The sequence below is a fragment of the Esox lucius genome, chromosome 25 (genome assembly GCF_011004845.1).
Source record: "Esox lucius isolate fEsoLuc1 chromosome 25, fEsoLuc1.pri, whole genome shotgun sequence".
Taxonomy (NCBI): domain Eukaryota; kingdom Metazoa; phylum Chordata; class Actinopteri; order Esociformes; family Esocidae; genus Esox; species Esox lucius.
Window position 1 is genome coordinate 7,300,001 of NC_047593.1, and position 17,740 is coordinate 7,317,740.

The 17,740-nt window shown below is 36.8% G+C and overlaps 1 protein-coding gene across 1 annotated transcript in view; it reads left to right on the forward strand.

Moving 5' to 3' along the window:
• Positions 1-16,541, forward strand: part of LOC109615185 (mucin-2) — a 32,314-nt gene extending 15,773 nt beyond the window's left edge. The window contains exons 6-14 of the mRNA XM_029118123.2: positions 1,399-1,463; positions 3,358-3,506; positions 5,458-7,352; positions 9,300-9,364; positions 10,518-10,666; positions 13,606-14,378; positions 15,101-15,159; positions 15,269-15,405; positions 15,530-16,541. Of these exons, the coding sequence (XP_028973956.2) occupies positions 1,399-1,463; positions 3,358-3,506; positions 5,458-7,352; positions 9,300-9,364; positions 10,518-10,666; positions 13,606-14,378; positions 15,101-15,159; positions 15,269-15,405; positions 15,530-15,612 (3,375 nt within the window). The 3' untranslated portion in view covers positions 15,613-16,541. The remainder of the gene's footprint in view (positions 1-1,398; positions 1,464-3,357; positions 3,507-5,457; positions 7,353-9,299; positions 9,365-10,517; positions 10,667-13,605; positions 14,379-15,100; positions 15,160-15,268; positions 15,406-15,529) is intronic.
• Positions 16,542-17,740: the final 1,199 nt, after the last annotated feature.

Consider the following 17,740-nt stretch of genomic DNA (forward strand, 5'->3'; position numbering starts at 1 on the left):
GTGTAATGACTTCTATTTAACATGAATTTGAATGTGATTTGTTAATTCTGAACACAGCCACATCCCCAGTTATAAGTGGGTGTGCACACTTACACAACCAGGTTATTGCAAGGTTTGTATTTTTCATTTTTCCCCCTCAAAAATTTCAGTTTGTTTTTCAATTGCATTGTTCACATTATAGGTCACATTAAAATTGGAAAATGTTCTGACATGATTTATCTTTGTCTCTTTCTTTTATATCACAAAAACCTGGCATTTTAACAGTGGTGTAGACTTTTTATATCCACTGTATTAGCCAAATGGAACCTAATTCTTTGAGCCGAATCATCTCATCATCTTGATCCACCAGATAGCAGAACATAACTGTATATGTACTAAGTAGTTTGTACTAATGGCAAAGCTAGTTCAGTTTATCTATTGATTTTTAGCATAGCTGGTTGCTAGATAGCAATAATGTTTTTTACCAGCTACACAAGGAGCTAATGTTAGCTTGCATAAACCAAAAATATAGCAACCTACAGTATACAATCACACACTATATTGGCAAGAACTGAATACGTTTGCGTGTACAGCTCTGATCAGGTGAATAAGCTAATTAACCTGGTACTGCAGGTTAATAAAAAATTATTCTGTGCCTTGGAGTGGCCATACAGAAACGCTAAGTTGGTGAATATTCCCCTCTAGTGATTGCCAATATGTTATTAAAATGTAGCCAAATCGAACATATATTTTACACCAGTCTGTTTTTAAAGACAGAAACATTAATTCAACTTTTATGTTTTTGTCAATGAGACTATTGGGAGACTCTGGTTTCCTTGGTTTTTGTCTCTTCAGACAGGGTAGTATATGATATCTGCTGGAGTTTTTGGCTATATGTCAAAAAGATGTTGGTTAATTACTTATGAGGATAGTTGACCCTCTAAGCATTTCTGAAAATTCACCACAGAATACCAAAAAAAAACTCTGTGTGACTTCACCCACTGCAGTAATAGGTGTATTCACTGCTGTTGGTAATGTCAGTGGGGTGATGTATTTTCACGGGGATAAATAATTGTTGTATAGTTATTGGCAGCTGTTATGGGTTCATATCTTGGTGGATAATTAAGATTATTCTTAGCTAAGATACATATCTAAGATATTACTTTAACCATGATACCAACTTGATGACAGGAATATGATGCTGTACTTTTGATAGAATTTTTAAATAGAATGTTTTTAGTTTTTTATTTATTCTTGGATAATATGTGTTCATACTATTTTCCACACTGATTTGACTAAAATGCTATTATTGTGCTATTAATACTAAGCTAAACTATTTAATAGGTTGTATATAATAATAATATGAATATAATAACAAGTCTTTGACACTGTTTCTTATAACCCATCTTACCTTTACAGCTAAATAGTATTTACACAACAAAATATGGATCCATTTTCAATAGGACCAAGGTTACAGGTTTCCGGTAAGTGGCTTTGGCATTCATTCATTTATTTGTAAATGATTAAGACACACAGATTAAGACTAACCCTGGACTATCAAGCTCAATGGATCATTATTTTTCAGTTCAGGACCAGTCCTAATCTGTGTTTGCAAAAACGGCCCTCGATGTGTCATTATCATAGAAAACAAATGTATAACTGATTTGCATTGTGAATTCTTATCAAACAGCGCAGTCACTAGTTATTTGGACAGTGACAGAATGTATTTTGTTTTGCCCCTGTACTCCAGCATATTGGATTCAAAATGAAACTGTGAATAAGAGATTAAAGTATAGACTTTCATTGTTAATTTAAGGGGTTTTCAATCCATAGACCCTTAACCATGTAGGAATTACAGTCCTTTTTACACACTGTCCCATTAAAAATTTAATTTAGCAAACAAGCAAGCTAGCAAGTTTATTTATATAGCACAATTCATACATCAAAGCAATTCAATGTGCTTTACAAAGGAAAATAACAAAAATATATGAAAGTTCAATAACATAAAAACAGATACTCAAATGAAAACATCAAAACAAATGAAAACATAATAATAAGAAAAAATTAAATAAGAAAACGTAAAGATAAAAAATGGGATAAAAACATAGGAAGCTATAAGGCTAAACAGTGTTGTTAAGTTTAAGTGCTCAGTCACAGGCACGTGAGAAGAGAAGTGTTTTTAACCTGGATTAAAAAAATCATACGTTTGGGGCACGTCTAAGGTCTTCTGGTATTTTATTCCAGTTGGGTACAGCATAACTGCTAAACGCAGCTTCTCCATGTTTAGTTTGGACTCTGGGCTCTACTAGCTGACATGCGTTTATGGATCTAAGAGCCCTGCTCGGTTTATATTCTTCAAACATATCAGAAATATATTCAGGTCCTAAACCATTCAGAGATTTATAAACTAAAAGCACCACATTGAAATCTATTCAATAACTGACTGGAAGCCAATGCAAAGATTTAAGAACCGGAGTGATGTGCTCTGTTCTCTTGGTCCTAGTTAAAATAGTAGCTGCATTCTGAATGAGCTGCAGCAGTTTTACAGTCTTTTTGGGGAGTCCAGTTAAGAGGCCATTACAGTAGTCAACACTACTAGAGATAAAAGCATGGATGAGCTTCTCTTGGTCTTTTTGGGACACCAAGCCTTTGATTCTGGCTATATTTTTTTAATGATAGAATGCTGTTTTGGTGACCACTTTGATATGACTATTATCAAAGCGAGACCAAATCTTTTGCATTCAATGACTGCCTGAGGTCTATGAACCGTAGACATTACCAGACGCTGGGGACATTCCCTGGTTAACATTCCCTGTCTGATAATTAGTCATGCTTGCTGATACATTTTCCACTGGTACTTTGAAGTCACTCAGTGTGTTTTACCCATACTATTGCCCTAAGTATTTAACAAATAACATTTGAACCAGCCTGAAAGTTGAAATTAGCTACATAAATAGTAAGAATGGTGATTCTGCGCTGCTTCGGGTAAGATTTATTGTTAGATAAGCACTGTATGTTCAGCAAGTAAAATGCATGCTCAATTACAAAACTCCTTGGTATCTACAGTATCACAGTGTATTTGGGGTCATTTTCCAGCTGATTAACATATACAATTGTTTTGTTTTAAATCCAATTTGGTAAACCAACAACATTTGTGTCACTGAACGAATAATTATGAATAGCTGTTGTTTCCCAGTGAACATTCAATTATGGGGGACAAATGATTACATTTCAACAATGCCAGCTCAGTTTCTAATGCCAATGATTAATGATTACATTAGAAATGAGATGTTTGAACCATTAAATGTTTTCATTTAATAGAAAACACATTTTCAGCTGATTGGCTGACTTAATCATTTTCATATATCTGTGTTCCAGTCAAGGTTCGATTGCGGTGGACAGTGTACTCATTTTCAACAATATCACCACAGTTCCTAATAACAGTGATGTGGTAGCTACTTTCATACAGGCTGCCAACAACTCTAATTTCTCCCTCCCAGTGAACACAAGCACTGTTGTGGCTCAAAGTAAGACTCCTATCATACATATTGTTACCTTTGTTGTACATAATGGTTTATTTAAAACATGATTTGTTGAATTTTGTTGCACTATTTAATGAGTTAGGGGTTTACCAATATATTTGACATTTGTTTTAAAAATAATTTAGAAATACATGCAGTCATGTGAAAAAGAAAATTCCCTGGAAAGTTGATTTAAACATCTTCGCTTGAACACTACTGATATTTAAAGGTAACCCAATTTAACAATCAATTGACACTGACATTTTACTTGGCAAACATTTTTTCATCAAAAATAAACAGAAACACAATTTCCTAGTGCTGAAAAAACAATCCCTATTGCTAACTTTCCTTTTGTCTCTTACACCAACTGGGATTTTTTGCCCACTCTTCTTTATAGTACTTCTTCAACTGTGTCAGGCTTCACAGACTTTCATGAATCCACGGCCTGCTTCAGATCCTCACAAAGCGTTTTGATAGGATTGAGATTTGATCAAGACTTCGACTTGGTCATTCCATAACCACTAAATTTCTTCTTTTGAGCCATTATGTTGTTGCTTTATGCTTGTGTTTCAATCATTGTCCTGTTGCAAGATCCATGTTGCGTTCAGCTTCAGCTTTTTGACAGCTAACATTCTCCAAATAATTCATGGTTGACTCAATTAATTATTGGCAAGTTGGCAAGGCCCTGACACAGCAAAGCAGCCCCAAACCAATATAACGGATATTACCACCAACTCCATGCTTTACAGTTGGTATGAGATTCTTCTTTTCAAAGGCAATTTTGCCAAACATGGTGTCTAGCATTGCCGGCAAACAACTCCACCTTTGACACCTGGAATTTTGGTCTTTACCCAGGTGTTGTCTGGCCAACGTCAGTCTTGTCTTGACATTCTTTTTTGAGAGCACAGGCCATTTCCTTCCTGACCTCCCAGGTAGGCCAAATGTGTGTAGTCTCTTTCTGAAGATCTACTGATGGTACCCTGAGTTTTTTGGATGAGCACCTTTTGTTCAGCGGAATTTATTGGGACAAAGTGTCCTTTGTAGAGTGCCAGTGGGCTGGCTTTTTCTGGTGGACTTCAGAATGCTTGGAAAATACTTTTTAACCCCTCTTTCAGATACATTTTGACATGATGTGTTATCACACTGTGTTATCACACTCCCATAAGACCAAACCAGACCAAGTTTAAAATCTATATTGAAGGCTTGACCCGCTAAAAGGATTTTCCTGATTCCGTTACAGCAAATGTATCTGATGGCAAAGGTAGGAACTAACTCATTGCATAAACATTTTGTTTATTTTAATTAAATAATTTTTGGTGAATTGTTTAATAGGGTTACATCAATGCATGTGGTTGGAATGTAGCTCAAATGTCCAAATATATCAAATGAAGTAAACACTTTTCAGAAGGCATACTTTCTTTATCACATGACTGTGTGTGTATGTGTGTATATACAGCTCTGGAATAAATTAAGAGACCACTGCACCGTTTTCTTTCCTTTCCAAAAAAGTCAAAATGGAAGGTTTTGAGTGAGGAACAGAAGGGTTAAACTTAAGAGACCACTGCAAATTGAATGCTTCTGTTCCTTACTCAAAAGTATCCTTCTCAACTTTTTTGGAAAGGAAAGAAAAAGGTGCAGCTGTCTCTACATTTTTTCCGGAGCTGTATATATAAATAATAAGACATCAGGGGGTGTGGTCTATGTCTAATATGGTATGTCTTCGAGCAGTTCTTAAAAAGCATCCCTGATTAGTAGTAAAAAGTGATGTGATGTCGTACCCATGGTGTATGGTCTCATATGCTTCACACCACCCGATTTATACATACAAATTCAATTATACTGTACATCATACTGGTAATTATAGTTGGTGTACCTAATGGTTAGTCTAACTCTTCAAATGCTATTAAAATTGTGCTAATCTTATCATTTTCCCCCCACTAAATTATGATTATTACAGGTGTCGTTACAACAGAGGCCCCAACCACAGTTTTAACTTCACCCATAGCCACTGTGCCAGCAACATTCCCTTCTTTGAATGTGACTTCACCTCTAACTAATGGGTCAACAACATCGCTACAAACACCCCTTTTCAACACAATCTCAGTATCAAATGATACCTCAGCAACACAATCAACACCAACTGTCAATACAACTCCATTTGCTCCAAACAATGTGACAACACCAACAACACTACTTTCAGCTCTAACTAATGGGTCAACAACATCGCTACAAACACCCCTTTTCAACACAATCTCAGTATCAAATGATACCTCAGCAACACAATCAACACCAACTGTCAATACAACTCCATTTGCTCCAAACAATGTGACAACACCAACAACACTACTTTCAGCTCTAACTAATGGGTCAACAACATCGCTACAAACACCCCTTTTCAACACAATCTCAGTATCAAATGATACCTCAGCAACACAATCAACACCAGCTGTCAATACAACTCCATTTGCTCCAAACAATGTAACAACACCAACAACACTACTTTCAGCTCTAACTAATGGGTCAACAACATCGCTACAAACACCCCTTTTCAACACAATCTCAGTATCAAATGATACCTCAGCAACACAATCAACACCAGCTGTCAATACAACTCCATTTGCTCCAAACAATGTGACAACACCAACAACACTACTTTCAGCTCTAACTAATGGGTCAACAACATCGCTACAAACACCCCTTTTCAACACAATCTCAGTATCAAATGATACCTCAGCAACACAATCAACACCAGCTGTCAATACAACTCCATTTGCTCCAAACAATGTGACAACACCAACAACACTACTTTCAGCTCTAACTAATGGGTCAACAACATCGTTACAAACACCCCTTTTCAACACAATCTCAGTATCAAATGATACCTCAGCAACACAATCAACACCAACTGTCAATACAACTCCATTTGCTCCAAACAATGTGACAACACCAACAACACTACTTTCAGCTCTAACTAATGGGTCAACAACATCGCTACAAACACCCCTTTTCAACACAATCTCAGTATCAAATGATACCTCAGCAACACAATCAACACCAACTGTAAATACAACTCCATTTGCTCCAAACAATGTGACAACACCAACAACACTACTTTCAGCTCTAACTAATGGGTCAACAACATCGCTACAAACACCCCTTTTCAACACAATCTCAGTATCAAATGATACCTCAGCAACACAATCAACACCAACTGTCAATACAACTCCATTTGCTCCAAACAATGTGACAACACCAACAACACTACTTTCAGCTCTAACTAATGGGTCAACAACATCGCTACAAACACCCCTTTTCAACACAATCTCAGTATCAAATGATACCTCAGCAACACAATCAACACCAGCTGTCAATACAACTCCATTTGCTCCAAACAATGTGACAACACCAACAACACTACTTTCAGCTCTAACTAATGGGTCAACAACATCGCTACAAACACCCCTTTTCAACACAATCTCAGTATCAAATGATACCTCAGCAACACAATCAACACCAACTGTCAATACAACTCCATTTGGTCCAAACAATGTGACAACAACAACAACACTGCTTGTTAGTTCATCTTCAGCTTCAACCATTATGTCAACACCCCAAATAACAACGGTCAATGCAACTTCAGCTCACACCAATGTGCCAACACCAACAACACTGCTTGTTAGTTCAACTTCAGCTTCAACAACAGTTACGACTAGTACTCCCACTACTACAACACTGGCCCCTATAACACCATTTGTCCAGTTAATGTTCAAATTGCAGGAAACCTTTACAGAAGACTTGACAAATGTGACTTCACCTCAATTCAAAGGACTAGCAACCAATGTGACTACAGCGGTAAATACATTATCTTTTTCATAATTCACAGTATTTGGTTACTTTCTTTGAAGTCTATTAAATTAATTTTGTTCGAATGTTAATTTAAAACAAGTACAAAGTTGTGTAAATCACTGAATTAAAGAATAGTTCATCCATATACTGTACATTTTTTAGTGATAACAGTAGACTGAGCATTAATAAATGTACAAGAAAATATACAAAAAATATGTAAGGTGCAAGAATTGTCCAGTCGAGGGTTGTGTGTGTATGTGGGGTGTGTGTAGATTTGTCCAGTTGAGAGTTGTGTGTGTATGTGGGGTGCAGGCTGTATTCAGTTTGGCTACAGGGGCATTTTTGTGAGGCATACTGCTGTAGGAAAGAAACTGGTCTTGTGGTGAGAGGTTTTGGTCCTGATAGACCTCAGCCTTCTGCCAGAGGGGAGAGTTCTGAATAGTCCATTTCCAAGGTGAGTGGGATCAGCCCCAATATTTGCCATCCACCTCCACATCCAGGAGGTGTACAGTTGTACTCAAAAGTTTGCATACCCTTGTAGAATTGGTAATGTACCATTTGTAAAGAAAATATTAGTGAGCAGGAAAAAATTGTTGTGACCATGAAGCTCTATTTTGGTCTCGTCACTCCAAATTACAGTGTGCCAGAAGCTGTGAGGAGGGTCAAGGTGTTATCAGGCATATTGTAACCTGGTTTTTTTGTGGCATTTGTGCAGTAAAGGCTTATTTCTGGCAACTCGACCATGCAGCTAATTTCTTTTCAAATATCATCATATTGTGCTCCTTGAAACAACCACATCGTCTTTTTCCAGAGCAGCCTGTATTTCTTCTGAGGTAACCTGTATTTCTCCTGGGGTTTTTCTTTGTGTCCCGCAAAATTCTTCTGGCAGTTTTGGCTGAAATATTTCTTGGTCTACCTGACCTTGGCCTGGTATCAAGAGATCCCCAAATGTTCCACTTCTTAATAAGTGATTGAACAGTACTGCCTGGCGTTTGCAAGGCTTTGGATATCTTTTTCCATCCTTTTCCATCTTCATAAAGTTACCTTGTTAAGCAGGTCTTTTGACCAGTTGGCTCAGTATCTTGCCTGCTCAGTGCTACTGGAGGTGCAGCTGTTTGTGTAAAGGGAGCAGGGGGTATACCATGGTATATTGATCATTTACTACGCCTTGTTGCTTAAATTATTAATTATTTGCTTCTGGCTACAGCCTGGAGTGAGCATATTAGGATTGTTGAATAGCATCAATGGACATAGGTGATCTTCAGCATTTTAGTGACATTGTGTATATTGGGTAGGCACTTTTAATGCAGATTTACCTTCCATGCAAAATGTACTTGGATTAGAGCATTCTACAATAACTGCAAAAATAAGTATTACAAAAAACAACATACACATTGTTTTAACTTGTGGCTGAAATGTATATTATTATGGTGCTTTGAAAAGGAGATCCAGCAGGACACAGGAAAGCATTATGATTAAGTTTGATCCTTTGATGTGTTTTTGAGTGTACATTTTTAGTTTAGCTTTGCTTATAATGTTTTGTCAATTATTGCACTTTATTTATTGCCTGATACTAACCATAATGAAATAATGGATAATTGTATAAATGAGGATTCTACCATAAAGTAAAGCTAATTTCACCCTGTATAGATTTTGGATGAACTAATAGTTGAAAACCTTGTAAAAAATATACGTTTGAACCATTTACAGTACAAAATGGTTGAACAATTCCAACATGCTCTATAGTGGTAAGCTTACTCGTAAATTTCAAAGAAAATATCCATAACTTCAACCATGATATCAAATTGATGACCATTTCCAGAGACAAAATAGAAACATGTTGCTGTACATTACATTTTCAAGGTACCACATTTTAAATGTATTATTAGATAATGCTTTGTTCTCAAGTCCTCTGGTCGGTTAATTCCTTGAAATAACTCTTTATCTTTACAGCTGAACATTGTTTATAGTGCCAAGTATGGATCACAGTTCAATCACACAGAGGTTAGAGGTTTCAGGTAAGTGGCTTCGCTGTGCTTTATTTGAATTAATGTTTATAGATATGTAGTTAAAGATGTATTCTGAGACTTTAGGGAATACACCCAACAAAATGTAATTTTATCTAATTAAAAAAAAATCTCATTTTAAGCTGAAACTGTAATATGTTGTAGAATCACTACCGTGCCTCAGAATTCCAATTTGAAAATGAGTGCCATGGGGAACATACAGCAGAGTCCATAAGTATTCGGATGCAGACAGAAGTTTGTTGTTTCCACACAGTCTTCCAACACACTGGATTTATAATGAAACAGTGACTAAGAGGTTAAAGTGCAGACGGTCAGCTTTAATTGAGGGTATTTACATCCATAAACTGTGAGCCTTGGTAGAATACATGGCCTTTCCATACTGTCCATTTCATTTTATTGGACCAAAGGTAATTGGACAAATTAACATAACCTTAAATAAAGTCATCATATTTAGTACTCAATTTCCAATCCTTTGCATTAGATTACGGACTGAAGATTGCAAACCATAGACATCACTGGATGCCGGGTATCTTTCCTGGCGATGCTTTGCCTGGCCTGTACTACAGCCATCTTCAGTTCCTGTTTCTTTTGGGACATTACTGACTTTCTGTATTCTAGTCAGCAAGTAAAATGCCTGCTCTTTTGGATTTGATTGGGGGATTGACTTGATTGGCCAGTTAAGAAGATTCTCTTTTTGGCCCTGAAAAACACCTTCCGTTCTTTAGTAGCATGTTCGGAGTCATTGTCTTGCTAGGTGAAGGACCTCCAATGTATTTTGAGGCAATAGGTCGGATCTGAGCAGACAAGATGTTTCTGTACACTTCAGAATTCATCCTACTGCTCCCACACTGTACCTTAACCCCATTATGACTGTATCATTTCAAATCCAAAGTGATTGAGTACAGAGCCAAAACAACAAAACTAGTGTCACTGTCACAAATGCTCATGGACTGCACTGTATCAACAGATACCACAGTCTGTACTTTTCTGGGACCTGTTTTTGCTCCACAGAGCGTGTTTTTCCTGTAGTGGCCAGAACCAGAATCACCTTTAAACAATTCAATGTTTACATTTTACATTTTTCACAGAAAGACATTTTCAGCTGATTGGCTGACTTAATCATTTTCATATATCTGTGTTCCAGTCAAGGTTCGATTGTGGTGGACAGTGTGCTCATTTTCAACAATGTCACCACAGTTCCTAATACCAGTGATGTGGTAGCTACCTTCGTACAGGCTGCCAACAACTCTAATTTCTCCCTCCCAGTGAACACAAGCACTATTGTGGCAACAAGTAAGTCTCAAATATTATTTGATATTACAGGCAAACTATTGCCTCACACACCTTTGTAATTACATTGTATCTTTTATTTTTAATATTTTTCATTCACATGGGGATGATTAATTTATGACCCTTCAGTTGAGAAATTAATACCTCCCACAATCTAGATAAAGTCAAATTAATGCTAGTGAGCTTTTTTCACCTACCTAACAAGTTGTGCATTGTCTTCTTCTTGCTAAAATCATCCTTTGGATGTGCTCGTCCAAGGTGTTCATTGTCTATTGAAATCTGGTTAACATAACGGTGTATGAACTTCTGAATCCTAAATGAACCTCTCCTCCCTCCACCTCACCCTCCATTCACAGGTTCAGCCACACCCCCACATTTGCATAGGTTTTCTAGAGCTGTGAAAGTGAACATTATTAAGGGTGTAGTGACTAATTGGACCCTCCAGTGGCTCCATCCTAGCAAAGTGGACTCCCATAATAGACCACATTATTTATGAGCTTGTGGAATTTCACACAAAACATTGGCCAGTCAGGCCTACATATATATTATTTTATGAGTGATTTAAAGTCTTGACACATACACAATAAAAGGGGTTTATTTAATAAAAGGGGTCCACAAATTAGCCTACATCTTTCGTGAAATCAGTATGTTCTGAAATTCATGCATTTATTAAATCACTATCCACATGGTTGAAGTGAATTAGTTTTAGTACTTGTATTAGGGTAAAATTAGGCCTTCAAAACATTATTTTCATTCCCATCAATGTCTCTGTCACTAACAATTACAGTCATGGGTGAGAAGTCTAAATGTGTACATGATCTGTAATTTATTGATATCCCATTATCTTATATGCCCACCACACTTTGTGCATACAGTTATTTAATGTGAACTGTAATATGTTGTCTATCAGTAGCAGGACCTTTGCACCATGCATAAATGTTTAAATGTACCAATTAAAAAATATTCTGATTCTGACTAGCTAGCAAATTATAAAGCAAACATAAAACTTTATTGTGGCTCAATTTGCAATAAAAGCAGTTAATTAGCTAGGTTTTGACAGCCGCAAGCTGTGCTAGCATGATGCTGGTAAGGCTAAGCAGTGTAGTTGTTTATTAACCTTGCAAGCTGAAAATAAAACCAAAAAGTATTTGATTGAAACAGTTTTATTTGGAGTTATACTTTTGAATAGCTTTATAAAGATATAACTTTGTATGACTTTGTATTGGGAATTTTCATGTGTTTATATATTAAAAACACTACATTGAAATTTGTTTTAATAGTAAATATAGCTAGCTGAATAGCAAATACATTATTTAACAAGGTTGGAAATAATGATTTTTAATTGAAATAACAATTTAATCAGCAATAATAGCATTGCTGATTCTTGGCATTCAATTTGTCAATTTGTTGAGGTAATCTAAAAAGATTTCACCCCATTGCTTCCTGAAGCACCTCCCACAAGTTGGGTTGGCTTGGCTTGATGGGCAATTAATATTTACCATACGGTCAAGCTGCTCCCACAATAGCGTTGAGTTTCAGTGACTGTGCAGGCCACACCATGTATGCCAGCTGAATGCTTCTTACCGTAAATAGTTCTTGCATAGTTTGAAGCTGTGCTTTGGATCATTGTCCCAATTGGCTCCAATCAAGCAACATCAACATGGTATGGCAAGATATGCCATCCATCTTCAAGATCCCTTTTACCCTGTACCAAAGCACCCCCAGACCATCCCATTTCCTACAGAAACTAATTTCATGTACAACCCCATTCCCAAAAATGGGTGAAAACAAAATGCAATGATACGCAAATCATTTGTCCCTATATTTAATAGAAAATAGTACAAAGACAACATATTAAATGTTTAAACTGAGAAATGTTATTGTTTTGGAAAAAACATATGATGCCAGCAACACGTTAAAAAAAAGTTGGGACAGGTGCATGTTTACCACTGGGTTGCATCACGTCTTCTTTTAACAATACTCTGTACATGTTTTGGAACTGAGGAGACCAATTGCTGTAGTTTTGAAAGTGATATGTATTCCCATTCTTGCTTGATTAAGGATTTCAGCTGATCAACAGTTCGGGGTCTCTTTTGTCGTATTTTTTATTTCACAATGCGCCAAATGATTTCAATGGATGACAGATCTGGACTGCAATCATCGCCTCAGTCCATCTTAAATGAGCTCAGACCCATAGAAGGCGGCCGCGTTTCTGGATCTTGTTTATATCTGGTTTCTTCTTTGCATGAGATTTAACTTGCATTTGTGGATGTAGTGATGTACTCTGTTCACGGGACAATAGTTTTTGGAAGTGTTACTGAGCCCATGCAGTTATGTCCACTACAGAACCGTGTCTATTTTTAATGCAGTGATGCCTGAGGGTCCAAAGATCACGGCCATCCAATATTGGTTTGAGACCACGGCCATCCAGTTGACCTAATTAGTTGTGTGATGTTCCAACAGGTTTCGTTTTTTAGCATTACAAAACTTTTCCAGTCTTTATAGTTGCCTCTGTCTCAACTTTTTGAAATGTGTTGCTGGCATCATTAATCTTTGAAGAAACAATAAAATTGTCTCAGTTTCAAAAATGTATATGTTGTCTTATTACTATTTTCTATTGTAGATATGCTTTAAATCATTGCATTCAGTTTTTTTTTTACTTAAAAAAACAACAACAACGTTTTCATAAAAAACAAGGAAATTTCTCACTTACCCCAAACTTTTTAACTGTAGTGTATCCTTAGAATCTATGAATTTGGATTATTGTGTAATATTTCCTAACATGCTTTAAGTAATAGCAAGTGAATTAGCAAAATATAATTTTCTCTAACAACAAAAGCGAGTGAAAATGAATTATCCCTGGTGTACTTACTAGGATAGACATGTAAACAAAACATGTTTCAATTCTTTAATTGTAAAACATTTAACTATGATTATTCCAGGAATTGCTCCAACAGATGCCCCAACAACAACAGTAACAACTGCGGCTGTTACTTCAACATCAACATCCAATGTGTCAACAACAGAATCCACACCAATCATCAATCCAACTGCTACGGCAACTGCTACGGCAACTGCTACGGCAACTGCCACTTCCATTGCCTTAACTACCCAGCATGTGACGTCAAATGCTATAGCAACTGCTACTCCAACTGCTACGGCAACTGCCACTTCCATTGCCTTAACTACCCAGCATGTGACGTCAAATGCTATAGCAACTGCTACTCCAACTGCTACGGCAACTGCCACTTCCATTGCCTTAACTACCCGGCATGTGACGTCAAATGCTATAGCAACTGCTACGGCAACTGCTACGGCAACTGCCACTTCCATTGCCTTAACTACCCAGCATGTGACGTCAAATGCTATAGCAACTGCTACTCCAACTGCTACGGCAACTGCCACTTCCATTGCCTTAACTACCCAGCATGTTACGGCAATTGCTACAGCAACTGCTACTCCAACTGCTACGGCAACTGCTGCTCCAACTGCTACGGCAACTGCTGCTCCAACTGCTACGGCAACTGCTGCTCCAACTGCTGCTACTACAACCCCCACAACCACCACAACCACCACAGTCATATCAACTGACCCTCCATCTCCTACTGAAGGAACCCTGAGATTTCGGTTCAGTCTCAATCAGATTTTCACCTCAGATCTCAACAACCCGGCATCTTCAGCTTTCAAAAGTCTGGCCAGTATGGTGATCACAGCGGTAAGTATCCATATACTTTAAGAGCAATACGGTGTACAGGACACCACAGCAGAGAGCCTGATATCAGTGGGCATTCTATTGTTAGATCCAAAGATTATTCAGATAGAACATACCATACTCTGGGACCTCCCATTTGAGAACAGAGACCTTTTAACGGTTGTCTTAGTGAGGACTAAAATACATTGGATTTGAATACATTAATTAGGATAAACTGTTGTTTCCAGGGTGAACTTTTCCCCAAAGGAAACGTACAGTATGTTTAAGAAACAAAACAAAAACTTATTACAGATCTATACACTTTTTAAAGTAACATTTTTACTGAAGAGTTTTTAATATTGCACTTTCAACATTGCCTGATTAGTAATTTGGTTCCCTTGCCTTGTTTTGATATATCTACTCCTTGTAGCAGCTTGTGTGCTGTGAGCTCAATTGAGGTAGAAGGTAGTTTTAATTTTCTTTTGCAATATACATCCACCCAGTTAAAATCCCTCTCTGCCCATGTACCCAAGTGGTGTACCTTTAATTAAAAGACAAATGAACATATTGGTGAATTCCACCGCCCTCTATGGGACCACTGGACTAATCCACAAGCAGGATTCTGACCTCGGCCTTGCAATGCATCAGCTAACTACAAGGCAGTGACTTCACCACGGCACAATTCAGAGGCCCAGTCAACTAATATCTGCCAATCATGGTAACTGTTATTATATCTTCCATTGCAGGTGAACACCATTTTCAAGAACACACCAAACTTCCGTCGTTCCCTTTTGAATTCATTCACGTAAGTGTACCTTCTGAATCCTGTGTGAATTTGATTATGACAGTTATGAGGATAATGTTATGAGGATAATGATTTCTGAGAGTCGTCAATTTCTTCTCCTCCTCAATAGGAATGGATCTGTAGTTACCAACATGACATTAGTGTTCAGCAACAAATCTTCGGTTCCTTCTGCAAGCAGTGTAGTCGCAACTTTCCTAAACAATGTAAATAACACCAACCTGACTATTGTACCGGGTAGCGTTTCTGGTAAGTATTCAAAATCACATTCACTAAACATGTATGAAAGCAAAGTCAACATTTTAACAGAAACATAAAAAGACAATCTACTTAAATGATTAACTGAACCATATCACTTTTTCTGTCAATTCAGGTGCTCCCAGACCAACTGCCTTCTCTCTGACTGCCTTGCTTCTTGCTTTGACAGTAGTAATGGTACAGCTGATGGCTAGCTAATAGCTTGTGTCATAAATGCTTTGGCATTGTTTTACTGTTTTCCAGTTCTCATAGACGCAGACATGAGATACATTATCTTATTTGATGAAGTGTATAAAATAAACCAAGCTAACCTTATTAACTTGTAAACTAAGTTTCTATTTAATGTAAATGTCCCTATGTTCTGAATATACACAAGCAAAAACACGTGAATTAAGCATTTTTGATATCTAAGATGTCACATAATATGCAATTACCCTTTTAAACAATATTGAAGCGTTCTCCTCACATATGTTTCTAGACAAAATGTATGAATGAAGCTCTATGAAATCCCCTCATATGGATATAAGAAATTATCATCCTTGATGTCAAAGTAATAGTTGACAGTAATCACCAATGTTTTTTTGACAGTAATCACCAATGTTTTTTTTTTATAATCATTGGGTAAATATATTTAATCTATTTGTCTATAAGTGTATGTAACAACTGCACATTATCTCTTAGATAAAAGGTACTGCAGATACTGTTTTTCAAAGCCATAGTCAAAACACTTGTGGGTAGCAGAAGACTTATATTTTCAGTGTGACAATTTGATAACAATTTGCACGAGTTATTTAATTATTAACTGATTGTAACTCCACTTATATTTAAATTTGGAAGGACCTTTATGATGTTCAATTGTTATTTTGCACTATGAAAGTTGCTGAGGAACTAATGTCAACCATTGCAATATTTTATATTTCTGAAAAAGCATTTTCTGTATTTATCTTTATAAGAATAAGTTAAGAAAATATGTTGTAACATAAAATAGACAAAAATAATTATACAGAGATGTTTGTTTCAACACAGTTGAAATAATAACATTTTTGGTCACCTTTAACTGGGTAGCAATGTGGGTCACCCCAAATAATACTATGTAATCTTTTATTGAAATAAACATATAACATTAACTCACCTCTTCCTGTGTCTTTAGCATCCAATAAAAAGTTGCAGACTGGAATTAAAGAAGCATAATCCCGCCATTAGACAAACTGTCTAGATTTAAGCGGTAATGCACAGATTTTATTACAAGACTGCAACAGTAGCACTAGCAATAAACCATAAATTAAATTAACACTGTTCGGAGCAGATGCATGTACACCAAAACCAGTCTTAAATTCAAACATTGGATAGTGTTAAACCACATTTCTCAGAACACCATGTTTTTAAGCGAAAACATGAATTGTGAGTTTTCACTCTGGACTTGTGATTAGTAAGAGAGTGATATAATGTATAACAGGTTTCAGTGTATATATGCAATCACTCTGAAGTGTTCATTATACACTGGAGAATTTGCTGTCCCTGTTTATGACATACAGTACATTGGAGATGTATTCATGTCCTGAGTTCCCTGTGCTCAAGTCCAGTCAAAAGTCCCTATAGCTAAATCCAAGTGAAGTCCCAGTTCAAGTCCTGGATATAAATCCTTCAGGCCGAAGTCTGATATCTGGTGCTCCAGTCCTGGTCCTGATGTTCAAGTCTAAGTTCCTGGGTCCACAACTATAAATGCTATTTATGCAGGAAAATATAGTATACAGACAAGAGGAAATCATTTAAATAACAGTACATTTTACAAAATATATTTTCCTGATTTTCGCTGCCACCAAATGTTCACTTTCAAGTTTTTGGCAGTGGTTATATTTCCCAGGGTGTATTTGTTTTGCCAAACAAAATGTTTTAGTAATAAAAAATTCAGTGAAATCTAACAAAACTGGAAGGTACATAGACCTTTTTGAATTTGCTCAATAAAAAAGACAGACAGGGATAAATAAATCCCAGCCCTGGCTGTTCCTTAACTCTGCCTGATTCACACTGATCTCCTTCCCCATAACCGATTCTCATTTACACTAACGTGCATAGATATATTTTGGACTGGCGCTGTCACAATGGTATAAATCAAACCCAGAATGGGTCCCGGCACAGTGTGGTAAATCACAACGTTTGGAACTGGTTCTTCCAACATCCAAAGAAAGACCAGAACATACAACAAAGACTCACCAAAATCATGTACTTTTAAAAAACTGTTTAAAATCCTACTTTGAATTGCTTGCTGAAGGAAGCCATGTAAAGTAGTTGTGACTTCCTGATCCGTAATACACAGGAAGGAGCT